Source organism: Apis cerana, linkage group LG7, assembly GCF_029169275.1.
Source record: "Apis cerana isolate GH-2021 linkage group LG7, AcerK_1.0, whole genome shotgun sequence".
NCBI lineage: Eukaryota > Metazoa > Arthropoda > Insecta > Hymenoptera > Apidae > Apis > Apis cerana.
Window position 1 is genome coordinate 2,237,020 of NC_083858.1, and position 27,222 is coordinate 2,264,241.

Here is a 27,222-nt window from a genome sequence, read left to right on the forward strand (position 1 = left end):
ATTTTAGAACATATATAATTATTATAGAATTTATGCAATCTGTATAATTAAATAATTATTTTGCATACTATTATATCAATTACAATAAAATAATTGCATTTATGCAAAAAATGTGGAATATTAAAATTTATATAAAAGTATTGTCATTTACATAAAATACTATATTTTTACTAAAAATATATATTATTTAATAAATAGATACAAACAAGGAAATTTCAATAATATCAAGTAATTAATACAGAATTTTTTTATTCAAAATTGATCATAAACAAAATTTTGAAATATCACACTTTATGTTTATAAATATTAACTAACTTCATGTATATCGTTTTGAATGCATTTAAAACAGTACAATGTAATTTGGATTTGACACTTTGAACAATAATTTTATATTTTTTTAGGTAAGACAGTTTAAACATTTATTTTTCTATAGCTTTATTTATTAAAATTTATTACTTTTTTAATAAATAAAGTTGTTCAAATTGTTTCAAATTATGATTCTTAATAATGATTCAATTGAATATATATTAATAATACTATAACCTGTAGTATCGCAGAACAAAATATAAATGCATTACAAATTATCAGATTTCTATAATATTAATGTATTGTAATCATAATATTTCATTTATATATAGCAATACACGTGGAAGTTGAATATAAAACAGTATTTTTCATGATATAAAAAGAACATATAAGAAGAAGTTTCTGAAGCACTTTAAGCTAGGGAAAAGTCGAAACTCAGCATTCTCAGTGAGTGGCGCGAATCGCCGGCTGAAAGTACAATGGTTAAGCATAGCCAATGGCCGCCGCGAATGAGTGTCTCGTGTCGGTTCGGTTGCCGCTAATCGATGTGTTACTACGTGTTTTCGAAGTGTGCTAACTTGCATTCAACTCGATCACGCGTAGCATTAATTTGCGATCGATAATATGTCGAGTCGGCAGTCAAAAAAAGAAAAGGTGCGTTCATTATGTTGCATATCGCTCCTGTCTCTAATCATGTACGTCTCTTATGCGATCGGTATTCGCATACGTGAAAACAGAGTTCCTTTGACGAGGAAAGATCGCGGGCACGCGCGCATTTCAGAGAAGGAAAGAAAATATATGTATGCATGAAAGAGCGAGAGCGAGTAAGCAAGCGAGTGAGTGAGAAAGACAGAAAGACAGAGACAGACAGACAGACAGACAGAGAGAGATGGAAAAAGAGAGGGTGACAATGACAGGGATAGGGATAGGAGAGAAAAGAAAGAAGGGAGAGTAAAGAGAGTACGGGGAAACAACCCCGGTAGCCGAGACACCAAAGGGTGTAGCGTGATTCTGATTTCTTGATATCCATTTCGTTGGTACATTTTCTCAAGCAAACGTTTTGAAGAACCTAACAATGGTACTTCAACTAATTCTCGTTTCCGTTGTGACATCGCAAGTGCGAGTTTGTCGAGCAACCGCGTCTTGAATGTGAATTGTGCTGTCGTGGCATTGTACGCTAATATAAGCGGTGCAATTTACTTGTTTTGTTCCAGGATACGACGAAGATCGGGAAGGACAAAGGAAAGAATGGCAAGGATGTTGAGACGAATGACGAGGTGAGGTTATATCGTCCTTCTATGTCCTTCTTATTGATGTGACTCGATTCATTACGAATCGACTTCTGTCATCATCAGTTTCTCCTATTATAGATTTTCCTTTCTATATTTATACATGTCATGTATTCAATTCGTTAAAGTTATCAAATATTGACGTTGTGTCATTTCTTTAGAGAAAAGATTTTATTTAACAGTTATTCTTTGAAAGTGATCTAGTATCCATCTTCGACACTGTGCTACCTGAAATGTTTTTCTTTTCAAAGTCATGTACATGTGTGTATTTTAAATATATATTTCTCTGTGATATAATTTTTCAATATTTTTTAATCAAGTTTATATTCTATGATTAATGTTTCTAAAATGATTTTAAAGTTATCAATGAAAAAATGTTGCTCGACACAGGTGGCGCTTGTGTGTGGACTTAGTTGATAAATAGAAAACGATATAAACGAAAGATGTATTACGAAATAACCGATATTTTTTTAATCTTTGTTTCTTATTATTTTTGTTATATAGGACATATTTAGATTTTCTAATTAAAGTAATATGTGATTAAAAAAATAATCAAAATTATAATTATTTCCCAACTTTTTTTTCAATCATGATTTATATATAATATATGTGGAATATAATCATTTACGATATGAAATCCAAGAATGGTATTAATGTGCAATTATATGTAAGCAGAAAAATATTTATTAATTATTAAAATTAATATGTTATCTTGCAATTTGTAGAATAGTATATAAATAATTTTCATAATAATATACATTAATTGATATATTTAATTTTTTTATATGCATCTTATATGTATATATATATTATATATTACGATTTTTATTTTTTCGATTTGTTAAAAAGCTTATATAATTAATTTTAATTAAATGAACAATATGATATATAAAATTGATGATTAATAATAATAAATTTATTTTATATGAATCAATTAATAAAATAATAATAAAATATTATTAAAATAAAATATTTATGTAATAGTATGATATAATAATTTAGAAGAAATTATATATTATGCTGCATTATTTAATTATTGATTGGTGATTGTTAATATAAAGATTTACAATCGATTAATTATTATTTAGTTTTATATAAAATACGAATAATTATTTCATTTATAATTTATAAATTTAATATAGAGATCTGTACTTAAATAAATTGCAATTATTATTATTTCATGATTAATAATATTTATATAAATAATATTATTTATATATATTAATTAATATTCTACACACACACACACACGCACACACACACACACATGAATTGATACACAAATATACATAAATATGCATAAATATATATATGAATTGATATATAAATTTTTATTGAATTTTCATACTTTGAGGCATTTTTTTTAATTTATCTTATCAAATGTTTTCTTGTTTTTGTCTAATAAGGTAATAATTATCAAAAAATCAATTAAAAACTCATTTGTAAAATGAAGTAATATCAAAATTATATGCATGTATTTTCAAGAATATTCAATCAATCACAAAAATATTTAATAGGAAAAAAATTAATGTAACATATTAACAGACCGCAATTGTAGAAATAAGAAAAGTTAAAATCCATTTTACACAGCCAAGAGGGAATATTTATATATAATTGTTATGAGATACACTTCCTCAAGGACTACACCATCAACTAGGTTCCTCAAGAAGAAGTTTTGTGATTGGTGTTGAAATCATTCTTGCATCTTTGTCAATTTTTTTATTTTACATTAATAAATACAACATATTAATAAAAGTGTTACTATGTACTATATATATAATTGTCCAAAACTCATTCACAAGTAATTGTCATCTTTTTTGGCCACTAGAGGATACTCTAAATGGACATCAGCTCAGATGAAGAGTCAAGACCAATAGTGCATAAATGGTTTCAAGATCAACCACAAAACTTCTTTCGAGGAAGCCAGGCATTAATGCTACGTTGGAACAATTGTATTAAATGTAATGAAGATTACATATAAAGACATACATTTGCTTTTAAGAAACAATCTTCATTCATCAATTTTGAATTATATCATGATATTTAATGGAATTTTATATAAATAAAGTATTTTCTGATTAATTTATTTTTGTATAGTTCAAAGAGTATAATATTCTTTGATAAATATATTATAAAAATTATGTGATACAACAAATAAAATTAAAACAAATAAAATTGTTCTATTTAGATACATATTTTTATTTAATGTTGTTCCATTGTTGAATATATATGGTTAGATTACATATATAATATTATTCTATTTAAATATGGAAGTTTCTCTTTTAACAATAAATTATTTAATTATTGCTTTATATATGCAATGTTATGCATATGTAAAGCAACATATTATATTTGTTTATATTTAATTTTTATTTTTATAGAATTTTTATTATTTTTATTGTTTCTCTTATTTCATAGACGAATAAGGTAGCAGGAGGACCACCGGTAACTACTGCACCACCGCCCCCAACGTTGATTAATAAAATTAAATATCAACCTGGAGGTCCTATAATAAAGAAAGATAAACGACAAAGTAGCTCAAGATTTAACATATCGAAAAATCGCGAACTTCAAAAGTTGCCGCTTCTATCTGGTAAGTCGTTATATTTTTAAAATTTCATAAAAAACTACATAATTACAGTAATAAATAATAATGCACTGGCTATAGTTAGAATTGGCTTTTAAATATAAATAATAATAATATAAAAAAAAATAATTTACTCTGAATAAATTGTAAAAATATTTATTTATTTTATCTTTTTTTATATTAATTAACAACATAATTATAGAAAGAAAATTTTATCCGTGATAAATTCGTCAAGATTTATTATTTCTATGTTTTAAAAGCGAACCATAGCTTTCTTCTCAATGATTGTCGTATAAAATGTCGAATGATTTATTAATATAACAAATTATAAAAAATGAAAACAATAGTAATAAATTGTAATGCATTTAATGAATGAATCAAAATATAGGTAGTATTACTTTATATAATTTAAAATACAATGCATTTAATTATTTTAATTTTTATTTCATTTTTAATATTCAAAGATGTATTTTAGATATATCGTAAAATGAAAAAAATAAAAAATAAGAAAAGTATTTTAACAAAAGAAAAATATATTATTAATATTTATTAAAGTTATAATAATTAATATTGCCATAATAATTAAAAATTTCATGAAAAAAATAATAACAAGATTTAAGATTGAAGTAGAGTTTAGAATTTTTCGTGAAATAAATTTTGATTTTAATTTATCATCAAATATATAATTTGTTCATTTACATTTTAATATGTTGATAATTAGAGTTGTGAAATATTTAAAAAAATATTTTATAGAAAAAAAAATTAAATGTAGTATTGAATAATATAATACAATAATTAAAAAGTAAAATTTTTTGTTATCAATCAAATTAAGATTTTCATTAAAATAACAGAAATCGTAAAAAAATTGATCTATAAATAATAATACATAAGTGATTGATGTATCGAAAATCTACAAAGATTACACTTGGTTATTACATCTTAAATGACCTTGAATGTTATTTTAATAATTAATATTCCATAATATTAAATTTAATCAAATTTATAAAAATAATATCATTGTAATATATCGCTTTATTTTTTATGGAAATTTTAATTTTTTAGTACATTATTTTATTAAATATTATAGTATATTTTTTTATCAATTATTATTTTAAAAACTCTGTTTTTAAATTTATAAATTGAATTGATATTATATATTTATCACATACATAATTCTAAAAGAGAATTAATTAATTACTTTTGTTTTTTTAATCCCGGTCACATAGGATTGCGAAAGCAGCTACGTCAGAACGTATCGATTGTAAGGCGCGGTGGTTCACGCATGCGCACGTGAGGCATTTGCGATTCCTACTTTTTTAACGTAAACAGTCCTTTCTCGTTCAAACGGCCTTTAGTATCAGCAATATATTTTCTTTATCCGAATTTGTAACTTGTTTCTTTTGATTTTTTTTTATATCTATTTAAGATCAAGTAATTGAGTAACGAAACGTTTGGAAATCTTTGTGCATTTATATCATCATACAGATATATGCCCGGTTCTTACTCGAAAGAACAGTCAGTTACGTCGAAGCAACAGATTGTTATGTGAACAAGGAAACCGGTGCGTATAGGAATGTAATTTACCGTGAACGGACCGGAAAAAGAAGATAAATTCCGGTGATAGATATCAAAAACGTAGATTGTCGAATAATAAAATGGTTCATGTGGATGGATATATTCCTTTTTCTACTGGTGGCCTACCAAAAAGTCCAAGCTTCCACCAGGGACTTGCCTTGGCTACTGCTCTATCTCGAGAATCGAATAAACCTTACTTAACCAACTTCACTTCGCATTATCAACCATTACGACCCCTATTAATCGGTAATGAAACCTCTGAAGTTTGCTTCTTATTTCGATTCTCATAATTATCAAATAGATGAATGAGTATGTATTTAGGGAAGAATAAAAAGGATATGGATAAATATTTATTAAGAACAGTAGAAAAACATAGGTTGTATGAAATGAGCTGAGATTTGAGAGAGAGATTGAGAGAGAGAAAGAGAGAGAGAGAGAACGCGCGCGCGCACAAGAGAGAAAGAGAGAGAGATGTAAACAGTTCATTAAAGATTATTAATAAAAAAGAAAATGAACAAAAAACTGAACAAGACAGGCATGATTATGATGATTGAAAATAAATAAACGATAGAGAAGATTCATAAAAATATTGAAAAAAAATATACAAGAAAAAGAAATATGGGAAAGAGTATATGGTAGAAAAAAAAAATGGAAATCTATGCAAGAATGTGAGAGGAAAAGGAATGTTATGAGAGAAAGTTTACGGTAGTAAAAGTATGAGAGAAAGAAATGTATGATAAAAAGAAAAAAAGAACATACGGGAGAGAATAATTACGAATGTATGTGTGCATGTGTATTCATTTAATGTGTACATGATTTGTTTATCAAAAAAAAAAAAAAAAAGAAATAGAAAAAAAAATCCAAGAGAAAGAATTCATAATATTATTCGAGTATATACATATGTGTATATACATATAATAGGATGTGCGTACGTGTGTGTATATTTATCCGTAAAGAAAATATGAAATTCATATGAATATATTTTGTATTTGCAATCATTGATGCAAAGTATATTCAAGAAGCATTCTAGAAAACGAGCTTTTTGTTTATAGAAATGTTGATTAAATTTCTTAGATATTTTCTAATTTTTTTTTATTCTAGAAACGCAACAAGGAAACGAAAGGGAAGAACTTTTCATCCAGAAATTACGTCAATGTTGCGTGCTGTTCGATTTCGAGTCCGATCCCCTTTCGGATTTAAAATGGAAAGAGGTAAAGCGTACCGCTCTGAACGAAATGGTCGAATATGTCACCAAGAACAAAAATGTGATTACGGAAGCGATATATCCTGAGGCAGTGAATATGGTAAGTGAACTATTTAACGCGTTAGTCATAGAAATTCGATAATAAAACAATTCATGATTGAGATTACAGATACAATGGATACATTATAAAAGTATGATTATTTTTCTAATTCGAAATTTTTCAGTTCGCAGTGAATCTTTTTCGCACTCTTCCTCCATCATCAAATCCAAACGGAGCTGAATTTGATCCGGAAGAGGATGAGCCAACATTAGAAGCGGCCTGGCCTCATTTACAGCTAGTTTATGAATTTTTCTTACGATTGCTTGAATCTCAGGACTTTCAACCTTCTATCGCTAGACGTTACATAGATCAAAAATTTGTATTGCAACTTTTAGAGTTATTTGATTCGGAAGATCCACGAGAAAGAGATTTTTTAAAAACAACGCTTCATAGAATTTATGGAAAATTTTTGGGTCTCAGAGCGTATATCAGAAAGCAAATAAATAATGTTTTTTATCGATTTATATACGAAACCGAGCATCATAATGGTATTGCTGAACTTCTTGAGATTTTGGGAAGGTAACTTTGAACTGTTCATTGTACAATATTTATTTTATTATATTTTATCATAATAAATAAATTCATTGTTCTTTTTTTTTTTTTTAGTATAATCAATGGATTTGCATTACCATTAAAAGAAGAACATAAAGTATTTCTATTGAAGGTGCTTTTACCTTTACATAAAGCTAAATCGCTCTCTGTATATCATCCCCAATTGGCGTATTGCGTGGTTCAATTTTTGGAAAAAGATCCGTCGTTAACTGAACCTGTTATTAGAAGTTTGTTGAAATTTTGGCCAAAAACACATTCTCCGAAGGAAGTAATGTTTTTAAACGAACTCGAAGAAATTCTTGATGTAATCGAACCTGCGGAATTCCAAAAAGTTATGGATCCGTTGTTTAGACAATTAGCGAAATGTGTATCATCTCCGCACTTTCAGGTATGCAATATTTTTTTTTCACATTGATGATAGATTTATATAGACTTAAAATTATTTATATATTTTTTTTTTTCAGGTCGCTGAAAGAGCTTTGTATTACTGGAACAACGAATACATAATGTCACTTATATCGGATAATTATTCAGTCATTCTACCAATTATGTATCCAGCATTCTATAGAAATTCCCGAAATCATTGGAACAAAACTATTCATGGGTTAATATATAATGCATTAAAGCTTTTTATGGAGATGAATCAGAAAGTATTCGACGAGTGTACTCAACAGTATTATCAGGTATGTTCTTTATCATTATAAAACAGGATAAAAAAATAATATTCATTGAAAATATTTGTAGGATCGACAAAGAGAAAGAAAACTTATGAAAGACAGAGATGAAGCGTGGATGCGCGTTGAAGCTCTGGCAATGCGACATCCAAATTACAATGCGACTATAAAAGGTATTACGAATACAACAATTGGCACAATATCGCAACAACAATTGGACAGCCCTCCGCCCGATGAAGATGGTGATACAGATCAGACACCACTTACATTGGAAAAAATAGAAGCGAAAGCAAATGAGGTATGACAAATCGACCTTTTTCTCGTGTCTATTAACAAATCTAAAATAAATTTTCTTTTCTCATAGGCAAAAAAAATGACGAACTCTAATAAAACAAAGCCACTTTTACGGAGGAAAAGCGATTTACCCCAAGACACGTATACAATGCGGGCATTATCTGATCATAAACGTGCAGATGAATATCTCGTTACGCCACCGGATCCTAATAATTGCTAGTCTCTACCGCAATCTCTTCCCATGTATCCTCTCTTTTGCTGCAGTGATTTTGGGAGTTAGCTTTTTCGAAGAGAGAACTAAAACAGCGATGAGTCGAATCTAATCAAGCGATCATCACATTCGACGACAACCGCCTGCAACAGAGTTTGATCATATAGAGAAGTCAACAATGTCGTAATCCAATCTTCCCTACCCTTCGTCTTGTATCAGTATTATCGAGATATATATTCTAATATTTTTCTTCGTATCTCGATAAATGAAAAAAAAAAAAAAAGCTTTCTCTCACTGCACCCAGCACATTCGGAAGATGTATCCATGTCCGTAGTAATCTATAAAAAGAAAAGAATGCTGATAACTTCCTATATACTCTTTGAGTTAATTTACATAAGATATCGCGAGAATTATGAAAATATTACATACTCGCTATCAAAGAAATTAAAATCATGAGATGTAAAAGAAACCTAGAGAATAAGGGTCCTAAGTGTGTACATATATACATATATATATATATACACACGCGCGTGCGCGCGCCCACACACACACATACACACACACATACAGATATTTTATAAATTGTAGATTTCTTGTATATGGAGAAATCTATCGCTGACAATAAGACAATTTTCTCATATTCGTAAATACACCTTTACATTTTCAAATTATTTATATTCTATGTATAAAGGATATTTATTGTTTAGATTAATATACAAAGTCTTGAATTTAAATCTCACACAATTTATCTTTAAAGATCCGAAGATTCAATTCAATAAAAGAGGTTGTCTTGCTTTTGGCGGGGGATTTTCTTCATATTATAGAAATTTATGATTTATTGAACACCATTTGCATAGGATATATTGCCATGAGTGAATACAAATTTATCACTTGATTTTGGGAATAATTTTGGCATTTTATTTAGAAGAATTAAAATTAATTATTTATTTATATTTTATATTTATTTATATTTTTATATTATATTTTTAAATGAAAAAGAATAACTTCTTGTATTTATAAAATATATGGAAGAAGTTATTTTTTTCAAAGTTTTCTAATTAAAATAAATATGTTTATTCAAAAATGTTTAGGTATTATTTAAGCATTATATCATATTACATTATTTGGCAAAAGTTAGGAATTTTTTTACGTTATTTAATAAATTTTGAGAGTACTTTTTGCATAATATTTTTTTTCCAAGTTTTTTTTATTCAAAGTCTGTCTTCGAATGATAAATTATTGTTCACTCACACTATATATCCTGTACTCTAAATAAACAAAAAAATTTTATACGAATTCGAAAGAAGTCAAAAAAGAATGGCCGCGTGCTTGATGTTGTAATAATAATAACAATAAAAAAAGAAAACAAATTTTAGTATGAAGTTTGAGGCGTTTACTCTTCTGGGCGAGATTTCCACTGATGCGCAAACGACAGATATTTAATAATACACAAGTGATATATAGCTGCTTCAAACGCTATCAGCTCGTAATTAGCGGCAAAAAAAAAAAAAAAAAAAGAAAAAAAGAAAAAAAAAGAAAAAAAAAAAGAAAAAATTGCAAAAAGAAGTGAAAAGTCGTTTTAGAGTTTAGATGAACGTGATAGCACTATTTTAGAATATGGATTGTTATAAATCTAAATATTCCTGAACGTACTACTTTTATATCTGTCGTGCCTAGATGCCTGTGGAACGCATTCGCAAGAATCGCCTCTGCCAGAGGCCTATAATTAAGAATCGTTAAACAAAAGGATAAAAAAAAAAAAAGAAAAAAGAAATAATAAGCAACGAGTTATATGTGACGTTACCAAATGGTGTAATCGCATTACGAATTTTTTCAAGAACGCTTACAAAAATGTTGTGTTGTTGCACTGTCAGTTTCATGGTTCAAAAGAAAAAAAGAAAAAAAAAAAGAGCAACATTGTATACTAGTTTTTTGCTGGCAAAGAAAAACAAGGGGGAAAAAAAATGAAGAATTTGAAAAGTTTAAGAGAAATTGGGGAGAAATTGAAAGAATTGGAGCGCGAGCGGGAATTAAACGTGTGTGACACCTGTTGGTTGATCAAATGTGCCCTCATCAATTTTACTTAGGCGTTTTCGCTATTTCCTCATGTTACTCCTGTTTATCGGAGTTTATGGAGATTCCATTTCCATATAAATAATAAAATTTAATGAGACAAAAAGAGCGATCCAAGCGAAATATCTTTTGTCTTTGCGCTGCTGGCAGACTGTTATGTTTAAACATTGTAAGGGATGAACTTGTTGAAAGATACGGTTAGCACTTATTATTAAACGAAAATTAAAACCAAATGAGATAAATATAAAAGAAAAAAAGAATTATTTACTATTTAATCATCCCTTCAGAAGGAGAATGGCTGTTTTTGTTATGGAAACCATTAAACAATATGAGTATTCTTGTCGATTTTTATTATCAAGTGCAGTGTAATCTCGATGAACCTCGTAAATTCGAACGAATTTGTTTGGATCATCGATTTTATTAAAAACACTGTATTTTACGCAACATATATTTAATAATAAAAGTATTTTTAGTAAAACTTTTCATCATGAAATAGGTTTACATTTTTCAGTAATATACCTAATTAAAAAATAAGTAATTAAATTGCATTTACTGCAATTGTGAATATAGTTTTTATTTTTTTCTTTAATTTCATATCTTTGTACCTGTATGGATTATCTAATATGGACTAATATGGATTATCGGGATTACATTGTATTTTTCAATCGTTGAAGTCAATCTAAAAAAAAGAAAAAAAAAAGAAAAAAAAAAAGAAAAAAAAAAGAAAAAAGTAGATAATAATGTTTGAGAGAAATGTCTCTCCGATAATGCATGTTTTCAAGTTCCGTCTCTTATTGCATCTATTCTTTCACTTATATCATTTAAGATACATCTTTAAAATTTACAGATTTCATTGTAGATCAGAAGATCATTCGAGTTTCTTGTGCTTAAATTTTCAGAAGACTGTTACTGGCTCATCGTTGGTTGAGTATTATCGACTTTTTCTGACTTCCGCTTTCGTATTGCGCCAAGCTTAATGATAAACAACAAACAAAAAAAATGATTAAATAAACAAACAAAAAAAAACAAAAACAAAAAAACAAAAAAAAAACGAAGAAAAAGAAAGAAAAAAGGAGAAAATGAAATTTGATTTCATTCGATGTAGGTTGTTCTTTGTAACTCTGTATGGGTTACCTCGAGTGAGTTTAAAGATTCATTTTCAGCAATGTTTTATACGTTTTTTATGATAAGAAAGTCAGCCAACAATCGAGTATTTTGTAGGTAGAAAGATAAACATATGCGATGAACGATTTAATTTATGTAAGGAAGAGCAAGGATATCCTAATAGAAAAGGAGAAATTATTATTAGGCAGCTTTTGAATCTCTAAAAATGTCTTTGTTCTTCCTTATATAAAGTTTTACGAATTTAAGAGTTATTCAATAAAAAATAAAAGCAAAAAATGGTAATAAAGAAAATATTCATATGTACAGTGACTTGCTTCGAACTTAGAGATATAAATCTACGTGTACAGAATGGATGGGACATATACAGAACTGTGTATCAATGTTCAATCAATTACAAAATTTTTTTAATGATCGCTTGTCCGGTCGATTCGATTCCATGCATGCATATATTCCTTTACAATTTGTTGGAAGCATAATTTTATAATAAATAAATCATTATAATGAAACAAAAAATATCTTTTAATTTTTATTAAATCCTTTAAGATCCCAAATTATTTTTATTTATCTTTTAAAAGTCATATTCATCATATTACAGGCAAACAGTTAATAAATTTGTTTTAGATTGGAGATATAAATAGTGTAAATAATATAAATTGCAGTTATGTAGTATCTTGAACGTGTGATTGCGTTAATAATAAAACTGCTGTAGTTTTATTTCTTTTTTTATGCATATGTATTGAGAGTAACTACATGATCCTAAGCTGTGTGATACAGACATGATACAGACAATTCTAACTGTCAATTTAATTTTTTATGGCAAAATGTTCTTAAAATACAACGTATGCTAATAAAATTAACAAAAGAACTTTGAAAAAATATATGAGAATAAATAAAATACAAATATTTATATTTAGTTTCAGTTTTACAAATTCTCCGTTATTTTATTCTTATTCTTAAAATTTTAGAAAACACGATTATAAATAAATGTTTACTTCTTATAAATATTTATTTTTGATCGTAATTAAAATGTATCAATTTATCGACTTTTTCTTTTTCTCTATAATTTTTTTAACACATTGTTTTTTATTTGTATTTTGTCTATATCATTGTTAAAATATCCTATAAATTATTTTAAAAAGTCGAAGAGAAGTTTTAATAAAAGAGTAAACTCGATTGAGAAAATCATCAGATTATAGAGGATTATTAATACGTCATACCAGTTTCATCGTCTTTTCGATCTAGTTGACCGCCAACGTGTCAGTGACTCCCAGCATTCAACAGGTATCTATACAATCGATGTATGTTTGTGTTCTGTACTATCCCCGCGGTGGCGTTGTATTAGTATTAGTGATCTGCGCTTCCTTCGAAGAGACGCTTGCGCCGGTAAGGCAGACTCACCGCGGTCCGTGGCTATCCGTTATTAGTACGCCGCCGACCGTTGAAGGTGGATGGTCTTTTGTTTATAAATCGGGCGGTCTATTGTGTTATTTTTGTTTATGTGATCAGTTTTTCTATGAAACAAAATTTTGAATCGAGTAATCGACGTTTATTGATCCTAGACATGGATGTATATCGTTCGCAAAATCATCGATAAACGAATCATGGTGATAGAATTGCATCGATAGAATTTTCGATTTTATTCAGTATTCGATTATTATCGATACTGTACGTTGAATTAGTTGTATTAGAGTATCGAATGAGTGGATTTTTGAAGCTTAATATTTGGTGGATGATACGTGTGCAGTTCAAATTGTTTCTTGATTTTTCATCATTTAAAGTTTATTGTGAAAGCGAATAATGAGCTTGTCACGAGTAGAATTAAAATAAGTCATGTGATGGAGAAAGTGTGATATATTGACGAATGTTTATACGTATATTATTTTCAGTGAAGTTGTGAATTCTACGAGAATGGTACATATTGTATGACAAAATGTAAAGAATATTTTTTGGAAGAAAAATTGAATCACAATAATATGCATGCGTAGGTATTCAAATTTATCGAAAATTGTAGAAATTCGTTATCTTTTGCAATATTTCAAAAACATTGATAATACATAGTGATTGTATATGTCATAAATTATTTTTTGTATAAAAATTTCTTGAATTAATATTTTTTTTTTGTTATATTCATGTTCCCGCGCTTACATTATCCATTCTTCTTTTTATCACCTCTCAATAAATAATTTAAGATTAATAAATTTATTTTTTAAAAAATTAATATTTCATCAAATATTTTAAAACAATCGAATAGATAGATACTCATGTATAATATTTTTTGAATTCATCCTATAAATATTTTGAATTTATTTTTAATCTGTTTATTTTCTTAATTTTTTTTTCAGAGACTCAAATAAATTTAAATTTATATACAAGTATAGATACAAAGGATTTTTATAAGAAAAATTTGAAAGAAAATTAAGAAATAATGAATTGATTTCGAAAATGATTAATCTTCATTTCATGATTTCCAATTATAGATAAAAGAAACAAAGAAGTTTATCTGAATGATATTTTTGTTGATAAAAATTAAAAATGTAAGCATTTTATAACTCTTTCATCTATCATTATATATTATCATCTTAACGAATTATTAAATAAATTATTTTTAACAGCTAAAAATTATTAAAAATATGAGAATTTCATTTTCATCATTGCCAATATAATTCGATTTATCTGAAAATTATATAGAATTACAATTAGAGATTAAAAATATTGTAATTTAATCTGCTATATAAAGCAGAAAATAAAAAAATATGCAAACAAAAGGAGGAAGATAGTATTTTAAATAAAAAAAATTGCACGTACGAGATATAATCTATATGAAAATTTTTTTTTAATAATATACCTTATAAAATTGAAAAATGATCAAGCGAAATTGAAATATAAAATAAAGTACAAAATAGAAATAGAAAATGGAAATATGTAGAGTAACATCAAATTTCTTTTTTTTTAAAAGAATTGGCAAATATTTGTTAAAAATATTGAAATTTTAACGTAAATAATTTTTATATCTGCGTTACCTCGAAAAATTATTTCAGAGTTTAAAGGATACACAAAGAATACACCTCAAAAAAAATATAATTCAAAAGTTCTATGATTGAAGTAATTTATTTCAAATTATATTTTATTATATTTCACCCAACTTTCCTTCTTTTAAAATAATCTCTAGGCAAACGAAAATTTATGGTAAGGAGTTTAAAAAAATCAAATCTAACCAAGCTCGTAAAAATAATTTTGTATAGTTCCAGAGAATATTTATTACCGAAAAAATCATATTAAATTTTTTGTAAAAATATAGAAGTAATTCGATTTTCTATGATTAAACATTTATTAAGAATAATAATAATCGTTAATAATAATCAAATCGTTAATATAATCAAATATCAAGTCAAATTTTAATCGATCGATAATTTCATATACTCACAAATATAAATGATTCTCGTGAAGTTCATTCTTCGTAATATTCAAGAATTTTATTAAGTAAAACTAGTACCATTCTCGAAGAAGTTATTAACACGGGTTATTCGATAATTAGAGGAAATGAGAGAAAAGTAGGAAAGTGAAAACAAAAACGAAAGTGTGAACTGCAATGTGCAAGAAAAAAAGTGAGTGTGCTTCTATCAAGAAAAACATAAGAGAAACACGGCAACGATGACGGAAGGCGGACCTAACATAAGCGTGAGTAAAAGATAATTTCACTTTACGCAATATGCTCGATAGAGTAAGATTATGACAATTTATGCAATTATGTATTTTCTCTACCTTTTATTTTTTATATTATCTATGTTCAATTTCCTGTTTTCTTAATTTTTCCTTTCTTCGTGCATTATATCCTTTATCTTTATTTACAGATTTTTAGAGAAATTTTTTTCTTTTCACGCATCATTCCTTCACTAAGTTTCCGCTTATAGATTCTGAAAGTCTTCCTTCTTTCAATTTTTCTCTTTTATACATTTCTTCCTTCTTTTGTCTATCTACTTTTTCACAGTGTTTCTTCCTCTGAATCTCTCCTTAGTCCTCTGTGTCTCCTTATCAGTGGATTCTCGTTTCCTTAGCCTTCCTATCTGGATCTCCTGTACATCTTTTCTTTTCCCTTAAAGTCTCTGGTTTTAAAAGCTTCCCTCGTACGATCTTTTTTCTCATACTTTGAAAAGATTCAAATTGAATAATTAAAAAAACGAAGATGGTACCGTTTCATTTATCATGGAATTAATAATTATTATTATCCTGTAAACAAGGAAGAATTGAATTCTATCAATTTTTATTTATGAATAAATAAATAACAAATTTAAGTATAATAAATAATTTATAAATTTATTTACGAAATTAATTGTAATATTTTTAAATATTTTAATCTATTTATGATTATTTTATAACCTGATTTTATTCATTCAATATTTGATTTCAGAATTAACGTCAATATGACGTTAATAAACAAACAAATTTTATTTAATATAAGAAGAGATAATTAAAAAATAGTCACTTTTTTATAATTTGTATCATTTCAATGTTTCAATTAACGAAGTTAAGAAAAAAAAATATAATGTCGCGCTTATTGCACGATAACGGGAGCCAGCGTTTTCATTTAAGAATTTATGGAGGGTGGAGGGTGGTGCTTTAATCTTGGACGGGGATGAACGGTTTTAAACGGAAGGCCGAAGTGTCTCTTAACAATTTCAATGATATTACACAGATCGTTATACACACTTTTACCCTGAACTTATGGCGTTATTAAATTGAGAAAATGACTTTAGTAATTCTCCAACGTGGGTACTCGTTTATCTGGATACCGATCATCCGGATTTTTGTCTTATCTGATAGATTAAAGGCCGGATAACCTTGAGATAGCTTCATTGAATTTTTAAATATCAAAGAATTAGTGATTTATTCGTTTATCGGATTCCTCTTCTTTGTTTCGTGTTATTTTATTCAGTAACATCTTCTTTCTTCTTTAGAATTTAGAATTGTTACAATTACTAATGGATTCTCTTGAGTTTAACCGGAGAATCGAGTTTGGGTCATTAACATTTTTCCCTCGCTCATTTATTATTCATTCAAGGAGGCTGCTTAAACTTCGTGAATCACTACATTCTTTTTCTATATAAGATATTCTTTGCATTTGCGTTATTATTAAGCAATATTTTAAAAGATTTAATCAGAAAAGTTACGAATCAAATTACAAATAAACAATTATTTAAAAGAAAAATAACTTGATTTCTATTAATAATTAATATTACAATGTATAGAGTTTTTGTTTGTTTTTAATATGTATCGAATCAAGGTTAAGATATTTTTAATGCACTTTTTAATAAATAATTAAATGAATAATGTAAAAAAATATTGTAACAAAAATATGTAACATGAATGAAATTAAAGCTTAATTTTTAAACATTTAAATTTTGATCATTTAACCATTTACATTGTGTTCCTTCGACGATATTCTTTAATGTTTCTACTTGAATAAATTTTTAATCACATTTTAATGTAATCTATAAAATCAATCTATACTTCTGATTTATAAAATCAATATGTATTATATATTACTATTATTAATTCTTACGTTTTATTAAAATTTCCTATATTGTAATACATGGCAATCCATTTAAAACTCACATTTTAATCTAAATATTGCTCGCATCAATCTCGAAAGAATCTGTATTTTTCACAAAAGTTTAAATTTTGTTTCTACGTTTTCGGTTTTTACGAGTATTGAAGTTTGGAAGTTGGTTTACGCCACCAATTGTCCCTTGAGTCCGACTACTTCTTGTGGACAGCATGTAGACTTTGTGGCTAGTCAGTGGTCACTAGTGGTCACTTTCTCCAAAATCGTTTCTGGCGACTATCTAAACCATTGTAGATGTTTCTGAGGATTCTCTTCCAGTTCCAATTTCTGTGTTCATCATTGGTGGAAAATAATCTTTCACGGGCAAGTAACTTGGTATGCTGGAGGTATGCTCCTTTGGGATGATGGAATTGGAATTAGAAAAATTTCCACAATGCAGGGAATAAAATGTGATATTGGAGGAAAAATTAGTAATTTTCGTTCAAGGAAGAAGAATATGAGAAAAATAAAACAAAGGGTGTCAAAAAAATGTTGGAAATTAAAAAATGCTATGTAAAAATAGTAAAATAAATATTGCAGTAATATAAGACAAGAATAAGAAACGAAAAAAGGATTCCAAAGGGGGAATTTACAAGAATAAAAAATGTAATTGCAATTTCAGTAAAAAAGAAATTTGTGGAATTAAACGAACAATATGCTAAGCAAAGAGAAAAATAGGAAGACAAAAAGAAAACAAAGAATATCCCAGGATCAAGCAAAAGCATCAAATAAAAATAAAAATCAAAGAACGTCAGTTGAGATGATATAAGATAAAGTTAAATTATAAAACACACTTGTCGACGTGGAAATTGATGATATACAAATATAACTGATAGTAAATGCGTATATCCAAAGTGTTAAAGACTAAAACAAACGTAAAAATTAACATAAAAACGTTATTTAAGGCTTATTTAAGTTAGCAATTTTTTAAAACAATTTAGCTGTGCATCGTATGAATTATACACGGAATTATATAATATTTAATAAAAATGTTTATACTCGCTTCATTTAACAGAATTTCTAATTGCTTATAATTTAATAAACAAGCTTTTTATATATTAACTTTTATATTTATTTTGATTTTTAGAATTAGCCCTTTAAAAATGTTTCATGAATATGTTAACATATGTACTTATATTTATATATTCATACATATACATATATATTTATGAACACGTTTAATATGTGCACGTATGTATGCATCATTTCAATATAAATGCTCTTGCTCATACTATAAATGTAACGTGGGAAACTTCATGATGAAAACATAAGATCAGTGTATTGTAAATTAGTATCTGTTGCAAACATGTGTTTAATATATTTTTATATTAATATGTATTAATATTATAAATTAATAATATATAATAATAATAATATTATAAAATAATATTATTAATATTAATATGTATTAATATTATATTATAAAAAATAATAAATGTTTAATAAATTTGTGTGTGTGTGTATATATATATATATGTATGTATGTGTATATATATATATATATATATATATATATATATTGATAAAATTAATATTTTTTAAAATAATAAATATTTATCAAATATATTCGAAATACAAAAACCGAGAAATTCTAAGAATTTCTACATTTTATCCAAGAATCTTAAGAATTCACCAAGAACAAAGAATGTAACAGTAAGAATGCTAAGGAAACGAAATGATTAATGGTATCGTGGATCCGTGAATTCATTTTTTGGATTAATTAAAAATGAGCACAGACTGATTCGATTCTCGAAATTTAAAACGAACCTGGAAACACGTAATTATAATTATGAGGGAACGTAACGGCCCAGTTTTCCAACAACAGGAGTTTTCATTAGGGGACAAACAGTATTCCGAGCCATTCATTATCGCTTTATCTAAACCTCGTAACAGTTCGAGAGCACTTCGCAATGTGTGCTCTCTTGCACAATAGAACTAGTACGCAATTAGCCAAGTGTCGCTCTAATAAGGATTTGTAGGATAGGTTGGGTCAAGCTAAATCGGCTTGTTTACCGTTAAACAGCTGGACAGACCATCCGGATTCGTGTTTCGACTGGTGAATGTCACAGAGTTCGCATTATGATGAACAGCGATTCGTTTCTGGTGTTTCTCGAAATTAGTTTATCCTGGAGAAACCGTGGGAAAAGTTAGCTAATTTCCAGTGGTCTCCTAAATTGAGAATTTTAACTCTTTCTCAAATAATTATTTGTTCACAGTTTGGATTGTTCTTCCTTTAATCTTGTTTTTTAGAAATACGTCACATATTCGAAACATAGAAACCTTGGAAAATTTTAAAAATATTTTTTTAGTTTTGTAATTTAAAACCATAGATAATTTAAAGGATAATTTAATATTAGAAAAAATCACTTACCAGAATGTTTTTTGAGAATAAATATTCAGTAAATATTTAATTATAAAATTTATTTAATAATAATATCCATTTAAGTTTCTATTTCGACTTCAAATTCATTTTAATTTGTACAATTCATAATCATTTGTATAATTCATTATCATATATAGTATTTAAAAGATAAATAAAAAGATAATATAATTAATTTTAATTGTTTTTACTTTTTCACTACACACTACTCAATAAGAATTATAATTTAAAAACTTGCGAAATTTCGATGTTTCGCCTTATATTCTGGTTAATTCAACAGCAACCGGGTTAACCATAACTCGTTCCAAGATCCAGGATTAAAATACGTAGGAAGTTCCGTAAAACTCGACCGATTATGAAAAGAAATTTCCATTATAAATTCTGTTTATCTTAACTTCCGAGTTATTCCACTTATGTTTGTTCTCTCGTTATATTGGAATATTGGTTAGATTATTTCTTTCCCAGTTTTTCCTCGAATCTTTTATTTTCTTCATCTTGTAACTGTTTCGTATCTGGAATATATCAATGATAAGTACTTATTAAAGCAATGTCTTTAATTTTTGTAATTTGTAAAAGCTCGAGCGAGATATATTTTATGAATTTCTCTTAGCTTGATTTTCAGCGATGTACCATCTTCGCAAGGAGGTAAGTACTGAATGTTTTTGCACGTGTACGATGGAACCGGTATGGTACAGTCGGTAACAAAGCTGTCATCAACCGACCGAGTTGAAATCTTGTCGTTTCGAGCGTTCGAAGTTAACTCGCGTCACAAGCAGACTTCGTACTTTCATCTTCCTCGAGTTTAACGTCTTGTGTAGTTTCACGAGTTGACTCTTGTTGCTTGCCTATGTATCTGGTTTAGTTGAGACCTGGATTGAGTTGAAAAGAGATACAGTCTACTCTTTACTGGATCGTCTTATCGGTAAAATAATTGAAATACCAGGTTGAATCGCGAATTTCCAGTTAGAGGACGATTAACAGAAACATTTACACTTGTTAGATACAATAATCTCGTCTTTGTATTGGATCTAATGAGTTCAGAACGAATGCTTTGTCTCGAAAAAGAGATTTCACGGAAGCTAAATTTCATCAAAGGCAATTACAAAGTAGGAGCATAGAAGTAATAGAGGATGAAGTCGAAGTACCAATAACATTTGCTGGAAAGTTTTTGGCTGAAATTGAATGCCTCGAATATACGTAAAATTCGATATGCCTGTGCATCTACTAGAGTAATTTTCTTATTTATCTCACATAAAGTATTATCTATTATATATAAATTATTATTTGTTTAAAGATTATAAAATTCATTTAAATCATAAAATTAACTATAATTTTTCAGGAAAAATAAAAAAAAATTGATTAACGATAATAATAATTAGCAAATATAAAGATAATAATTTGGATGCAAATGTAAAAAGTTAGAGATAAAAAAATAAAGAAAAATTATTTTTCACGTCACATCAATAATCTTCAAATTTAAAATCCTTTAATATAGGATATTTTTTTAAAAATTTTATTTTTAAGGTCAACTTGATATTGAATAGAGATACCACTCTGTATATACAAATACATACACGTATGCATATACGGGCATATACGCGTGGTACTATTTCTTCGAATTTTGGGATTCGTCCAAATTGGATCTCGCGTATTTAGTGGAACGAGCATGGCTCCGGAAGGAATTCGTAGGTACGCGCTTACACGTACATTGATAACAAAGTGTACGTATATTGTGAACCGGGTCTATCTACAATAACCGCGAAAACGAATGGCGATCCAGCTGTTTTCTTCTCGCCAACGCGTCGCGACCGTTCCCTCTCTCGCCCACTACGTGGTTTCAACCCTCTTTTCCGCGATGATCTCTGTCCAACCACAATGTAATTCCGAGTTATTCGATGTATTCCATCGAATTACGCATTTGCTACACTTTCTTGTAATAATCCGGTCGAATCACTTTTGTTGTTGGAACATCGGCCAAGTAATTCCTGAACGAACGACTATCAGGGAGGAAAAAGGAACGAGCGAGCGATGTTGATAGGGATCTACAGAATGAAGAAGTTGTTATCGCAAATTATTATATTTCTACCGATAAAGTTTAATATAAAATTTATTTCGATTTTCTTATCTTATCGAGTTTCGCTTTATTTTTGAAATATAAATGAAACTGTATTCATTGTCTTTTATTTTTTAATCATTATTTATTTTTTTCTTTTTACTTCTGAAATTTTCATTTATAGATATATGAATCTTTTATGAAATTTACGAAATGGTTTATTCGTGGTAAGTTTTTGCTTCTTTTTGATTAATTCGCTCTTCTGTTAACCAAATGATAAATTGAAACTATATATAGTTCAATTTTTATCCATAATTAAATTAAATAGGAAATCTAAAAGGTTGAAACTTGTATAAACAACTGTCGTAAAAAAACAATCGTAAAGAGAAAAATTTACTCACAAGATGAGCATGGTAATCATATGGATGATGAACAGACGATTATTTTAGCTTTAAATTGATTCGTATAATATTGGAAACCGATGAGTAAAAAATATATTTGCACTCATCCTTTGTATAACTGACCTAATTCTATATCCAATTCACAATACGAGTCAATACGAGATAAAGAAGAAAGGAATGAAATAAAGTTATATGCAGTCGCTGATACTTGATTATTTATATTCTTTATTCTTGACTGGCACTGGTATATGTTTCAACTTTGGATTATCTTCTCTTTTTGAAATGAATCTTTTATTCCGTTTTTTTGACTTTTTCCTTTGCACTATCACTCTTATACGTTATCTAACCACGTAATATTCTCTCCGCCATTCTAATCATGTATCATTTCTCTGACATTCTTTTGCATTGTTCTTTTCATTTCTTTGCGTTTTTCAGTCAGAAGTTGTTCGTTTCATTCTCTTGCGATTGAAAGAATTTGTAATATTTTCCTATTTTATTAGGCAACCAAGAAAATTCTGATCGCTTCTTTTATGATAAAAAATAAAATAAAAAATTATTTATAAAATACTGCTTTCTACAAAGAATTGTAAATAATCGATGAAATTTAAAATGATGATATATGATAAATTAAAATTATTCATTTATATCTATTGTATTCATTTACAATGAATACAGAGATTTATTTCCAAAAAAGTTATCACAGATAAATGAAAATTTTTTTATTCTCCTGAGACCTTTCTTATATTATTAGAAGATTATTATACATATAAATTATAGAATCTAACCAACTATCTTTAAAATTAAAAATAGAGCGTTCAAGAAAAGAATTTCATTTCTAAAAATCGTAAAATTTATAATTTATAATGAATAAAAATTTATTTTTTTCCATAATAAAAAAATCAACAAAATTTTCGCGAAATTAGATAATTTGTATCTTATCCTATCTATCGGAATATCTTCCCATCTCTTTTCTTTTCCTCGTTTAAAGTTATAACCGAGATAACCATAGTCGAGTCTGCCTTCACGATACACATTGCCTTCAAAGATTTAGCGGACTCAGCGTTTTTCGAGGAAACCGCATCATAAAACTCGGGGGGGCTACTTTGCCCTGGGGGCCTTCATTTAACTTCTCATAGAGCAATCGGGCAATTTGAACGTAATAAAAAAACTTTCCGTCGTGAAAGTGAAACGGGTGCTAACTGGAACGCCAGAGTTTGGACAGAGAAAAAGGTAGAAAAGATGGGAAGAAAGGAATTGGAATTGTGATCGCAAAGGAGAAGTATCGAGCTATACGCAGACGTGGACGTCAATGGCGAGACTCGAGTATTGCGCGGGAGGGATACGAGGGATTAATAATGGCATAGAGGCGAAAATAAACCGCGATTTGAAATCGTATTGTCGTTTCCAAGGTTGGAGAACGCGATAAATTCTAGCAGACTCGTTGCTACTTCTTTTTTTTTTTTTGCTTAGCCAAGAGATTCGTCGAAGAAAAATGGCTTCCTGCTTGCAACACGACTTAAAAAGGACGAGTTAATCTCATAATATCTGTGGCGAACTTGGTTGAAAATTAATCTTGTAAGTAATTAGCGACCCTTGAATGAAATGAACGATGAAAAAAGGGATTTTAAACAGATTATCAAATGTGATTATTCGTTTGAAAAGTTGAAAAATTTTATAATTCAATGTAAGATGGAATATTCATATTGCTCTGATTTGATCGTATATGCTGTGTGTTTTTTTGGACAATTTTTAACTTTACTTTCTAGAATCGTATTGGTAAAATTTTTTGATATCGAAAAAATAAAATTGCAGAGAGATATTCGTATCTTTTTGATATCGATTAGGAAATGTGTTCGATCATAGACAATTTATATTCCCTTAAGCGTTGCCTTTTTCTTTTCCTTCCTTTTTTCAAGGTTTCTCGTTCGATAAAAATATTTTGTCTCGAGATTCGAATTAATTGTCGATTACTCTCGTTATTTATCCATTCAAGTGGAAATTAAGAGTTTCTTTCTTATATCACTGTTCGCAAAACAGCGTTTCGATTTCGATCTTTCTTTATCGATCGAGTTCGATTCAGTTAAATCGTAGAAACTCGTTTGCATAAAATCGGATCGAATCGAGATGATAACATGATTGAACGATTCGAGTGTAAACGAATGAAATTGAAACGGGACAACAAACTTGAAGCAGCCGTTCACCAATACTATAATCCGCCGCGAATAGAAGCAATTTAGCATAAACAATCTCATGAAAACCAATCTACGTGACATCATTGATTCGTTTTAAAAAGATTTTAATTAAAAAATCATTTTATACCTACTCGCCTTTGTTAATCAGATTTAAAAAAATTCGAACATTTAATTTTTAAAAATGATTAAATTTAAAATTTAGATAAAAAAAAAACAACTCAACTTCGAAAGTTCAAATTTGAAATTCAAATAAAAAGGCCGGTTAAAATTTTACGGTTTTTCCGTTCGCGTATAAAATTTCATTCGTTGCAACTAATCGATCGATTTTATACTATCCATGTATTTTTCGTCGGAAGCGTACATTCAAGCGTAGATTCATGATTTTAAAAAAAATTATGTTGAATCAGGTTGGAAGGAAAATTATTCTTTCGTCGAATATTCGTACACAGAAGCGGTTCGTAACTATAACGCGGTTGGAAATCGAAATGAATAAAATCAAACGAAAAGCTATTCGAGTGTTTTCTATGCTTCGAACATGGTTACGAATATACATTCTCTCTTTCGTTCTTGTTGAAAATTTTAACGTCGATAACTTGTTTAATTAGTAAACGGAAAAAGGAACGAGAAATAAAAATAAAAAAGTTAATTAATGAATTCTAACTAACGAATGTTTGAAAAAAATTGTTGCATCAAATTAATTCATGATGGCGTCAGCTTTTAAAATAATTTCTGTTTTGGATTTGAAGACGATTCGAGAAATGTTCGAAACCAATCGATATATCGATTCGACTTATTCGATTTCATAAATAAGATTTTTATCAGGCTTCGATTTATAAAAATATTTGCCTCTACAAAAACATTCTTCTTGCACGATTCTTTTTTATTTCGCTTCATTTCATCTCGATTCGATTCGATTACAAAACTCATGCTTTGTTATTTGAAAAGAAAAAAATTATTGATTTTAAATAACACATGCAACAATGTGATCAACTTTGAAACCTTTATATTTTTATAATAATTTTGTTTCAGGAATATGTTCAAAGAATTTTAATTAAAAGTTCTTGCATAATTATTAAACAATAATGCAAGAACACCATTTTTTCTTTTATTGTTATGAAAAAAATAAACAAAAGTATATCTTGAAGCGATATATGTTTCGACAAAATTTCACAATTGGTTATTTTGTTTTTAATAATATGTATATAGAATTTTGCAAATGTAAAACATTAGCTTTAACGAATATCTTTAAAAAGCTAAATATATAATATGTATACGTATATAAAATTTATAAATATAGTTTGCATAGAAGCGATTGTTAATAGTCGCTAAATTTATCGGTAAAAACGCTGTCATTCATAAAATTTTTGAACACATCCATTACGATGAAAGCAACAACAATTTTGTTGTAACCAGTCACATTGTAAATCGTCGAAATCGTATGAGTTTCGTTTGAAACATTTATTTGAGTGAAACGCTGAAAAGTGGCAATCATGTAGCACTTTTCACTCTTTTTTTCTAGTCTATAGAAATATTTCCATAAGTTACTGAAAGGTTTCTAGTTCTTTTTTTTACATTTTTTTTCGCCATTTGCATGCGTAATTTTCTCAAAAAGAGGTGTCGTAGTGATAAAATGTCTCGTGAAAAATACTTGACTGCGCGTGCATTGCGAATTTTTCACATTGATATATGTGCGATATATCAAATAGAAAGAGAAAAGCGCGTCATGTTGATTCGTAAAACTGCGTTTTCGAGTCAACCGTTTTGTCGATGTGAACGCAAATGGTACAAAGTCTATACATACATTGCGAAACGTTTGATAGAATAATTCTGTTATCTTATATTGAATTCTTATTCTCGAGACGGAAACTTTGTAAGAAAAGAGTAAACAGTTGTCTGAATTGTCTTGAATTACTCTAGAATATTAATTACGCAACAGAATTTATTCTCTTGGACAGTTGCAACGTGATAAGATCGTAAAATTAAAACTGAGAAGTTCGAGTAACGTGCCCACTTGCATAAAATTAAAATGTAATTTTAATTTTTTTATAAAGATCATATTCACAATGAGATTTATTGTTTTTATTTCACGTTGCTCTTCAAAGAGAAAATTACAACATCGCTATATTTTTTTTCTAATAGAAAGGATTCACATATTTCTTTAATCTACGTTCAAAATTAAAATTCTACTTACGATGTAGCTCATTTACTAGAACTGCAATTCTCACGCAATTTAACGTTTCATTATACATTTTAATTGCGCGTTTTGCCAGTATTTATTTCACCACATTGTCACCATATTGTTTTGTGTGTAGTCGATATCTACTTCATGAAAACAGGCTTCTTCTATTGGCAGAAATGTAACAACAATGCAAATGTAACCGTATGGACAAACGTACTCGTTGCGAAATGGAACAATGATCCATGAAACGTTCAACCGGAATTGATTGCAATGTTCATTCTACGGACTACGATTTCGTATAACCGATGAAAATTCACAGGGAGAAAATCGACAAGATTCTACCAGTGCAGTGACATGTTGCACATGGTGAAACTTCTCCTTTCTACGGGATCCAAGCGCGACGATTTGGCCGAAGTAAGCCGAAT

General features: G+C 28.1%; 2 protein-coding genes and 1 long non-coding RNA gene across 14 annotated transcripts in view; 2 read left to right on the forward strand and 1 right to left on the reverse strand.

The window, feature by feature from the left end:
* Positions 1–732: 732 nt before the first annotated feature.
* On the forward strand, positions 733–12,503 carry LOC107994274 (serine/threonine-protein phosphatase 2A 56 kDa regulatory subunit gamma isoform). 4 transcript variants are annotated; one of them, XM_017051093.3, is made up of 9 exons: positions 733–960; positions 1,521–1,583; positions 4,014–4,188; positions 6,859–7,061; positions 7,186–7,580; positions 7,668–8,001; positions 8,078–8,296; positions 8,358–8,585; positions 8,652–12,503. In XM_017051093.3, the coding sequence occupies exons 1-9, from the start codon at positions 931–933 to the stop codon at positions 8,799–8,801; spliced, it is 1,797 nt and encodes a 598-aa protein (XP_016906582.1). In that variant the 5' UTR covers positions 733–930; the 3' UTR covers positions 8,802–12,503. The 4 variants fall into 4 exon arrangements, with proteins under 4 accessions (XP_016906582.1, XP_016906583.1, XP_061933602.1 ...); XM_017051094.3 differs by lacking the exon at positions 733–960 and adding an exon at positions 1,057–1,384; XM_062077618.1 differs by lacking the exon at positions 733–960 and adding an exon at positions 1,057–1,343.
* On the reverse strand, positions 9,981–27,200 carry LOC107994278 (uncharacterized). The gene is made up of 7 exons (XR_001765292.3): positions 26,810–27,200; positions 20,603–20,841; positions 19,964–20,484; positions 19,606–19,872; positions 17,604–17,947; positions 15,753–16,217; positions 9,981–13,501 (listed from the first exon to the last, which is right to left on the reverse strand). It is a non-coding gene; the product is annotated as an uncharacterized LOC107994278 (long non-coding RNA).
* LOC107994275 (venom dipeptidyl peptidase 4) overlaps positions 13,413–27,222 on the forward strand; it is a 216,983-nt gene continuing 203,173 nt past the window's right edge. The window contains exons 1-3 of one of the 9 annotated variants that reach the window (XM_062077611.1): positions 13,413–13,971; positions 14,468–14,524; positions 15,526–15,668. In XM_062077611.1, coding sequence (XP_061933595.1) covers positions 15,642–15,668 — 27 coding nt within the window. In that variant the 5' untranslated portion in view covers positions 13,413–13,971; positions 14,468–14,524; positions 15,526–15,641. Of the gene's footprint in view, positions 13,976–14,467; positions 14,525–15,437; positions 15,669–27,222 lie in introns of all 9 variants that reach the window. The other 8 variants (XM_062077617.1, XM_062077616.1, XM_062077614.1 and 5 more) reach the window with 8 other exon arrangements.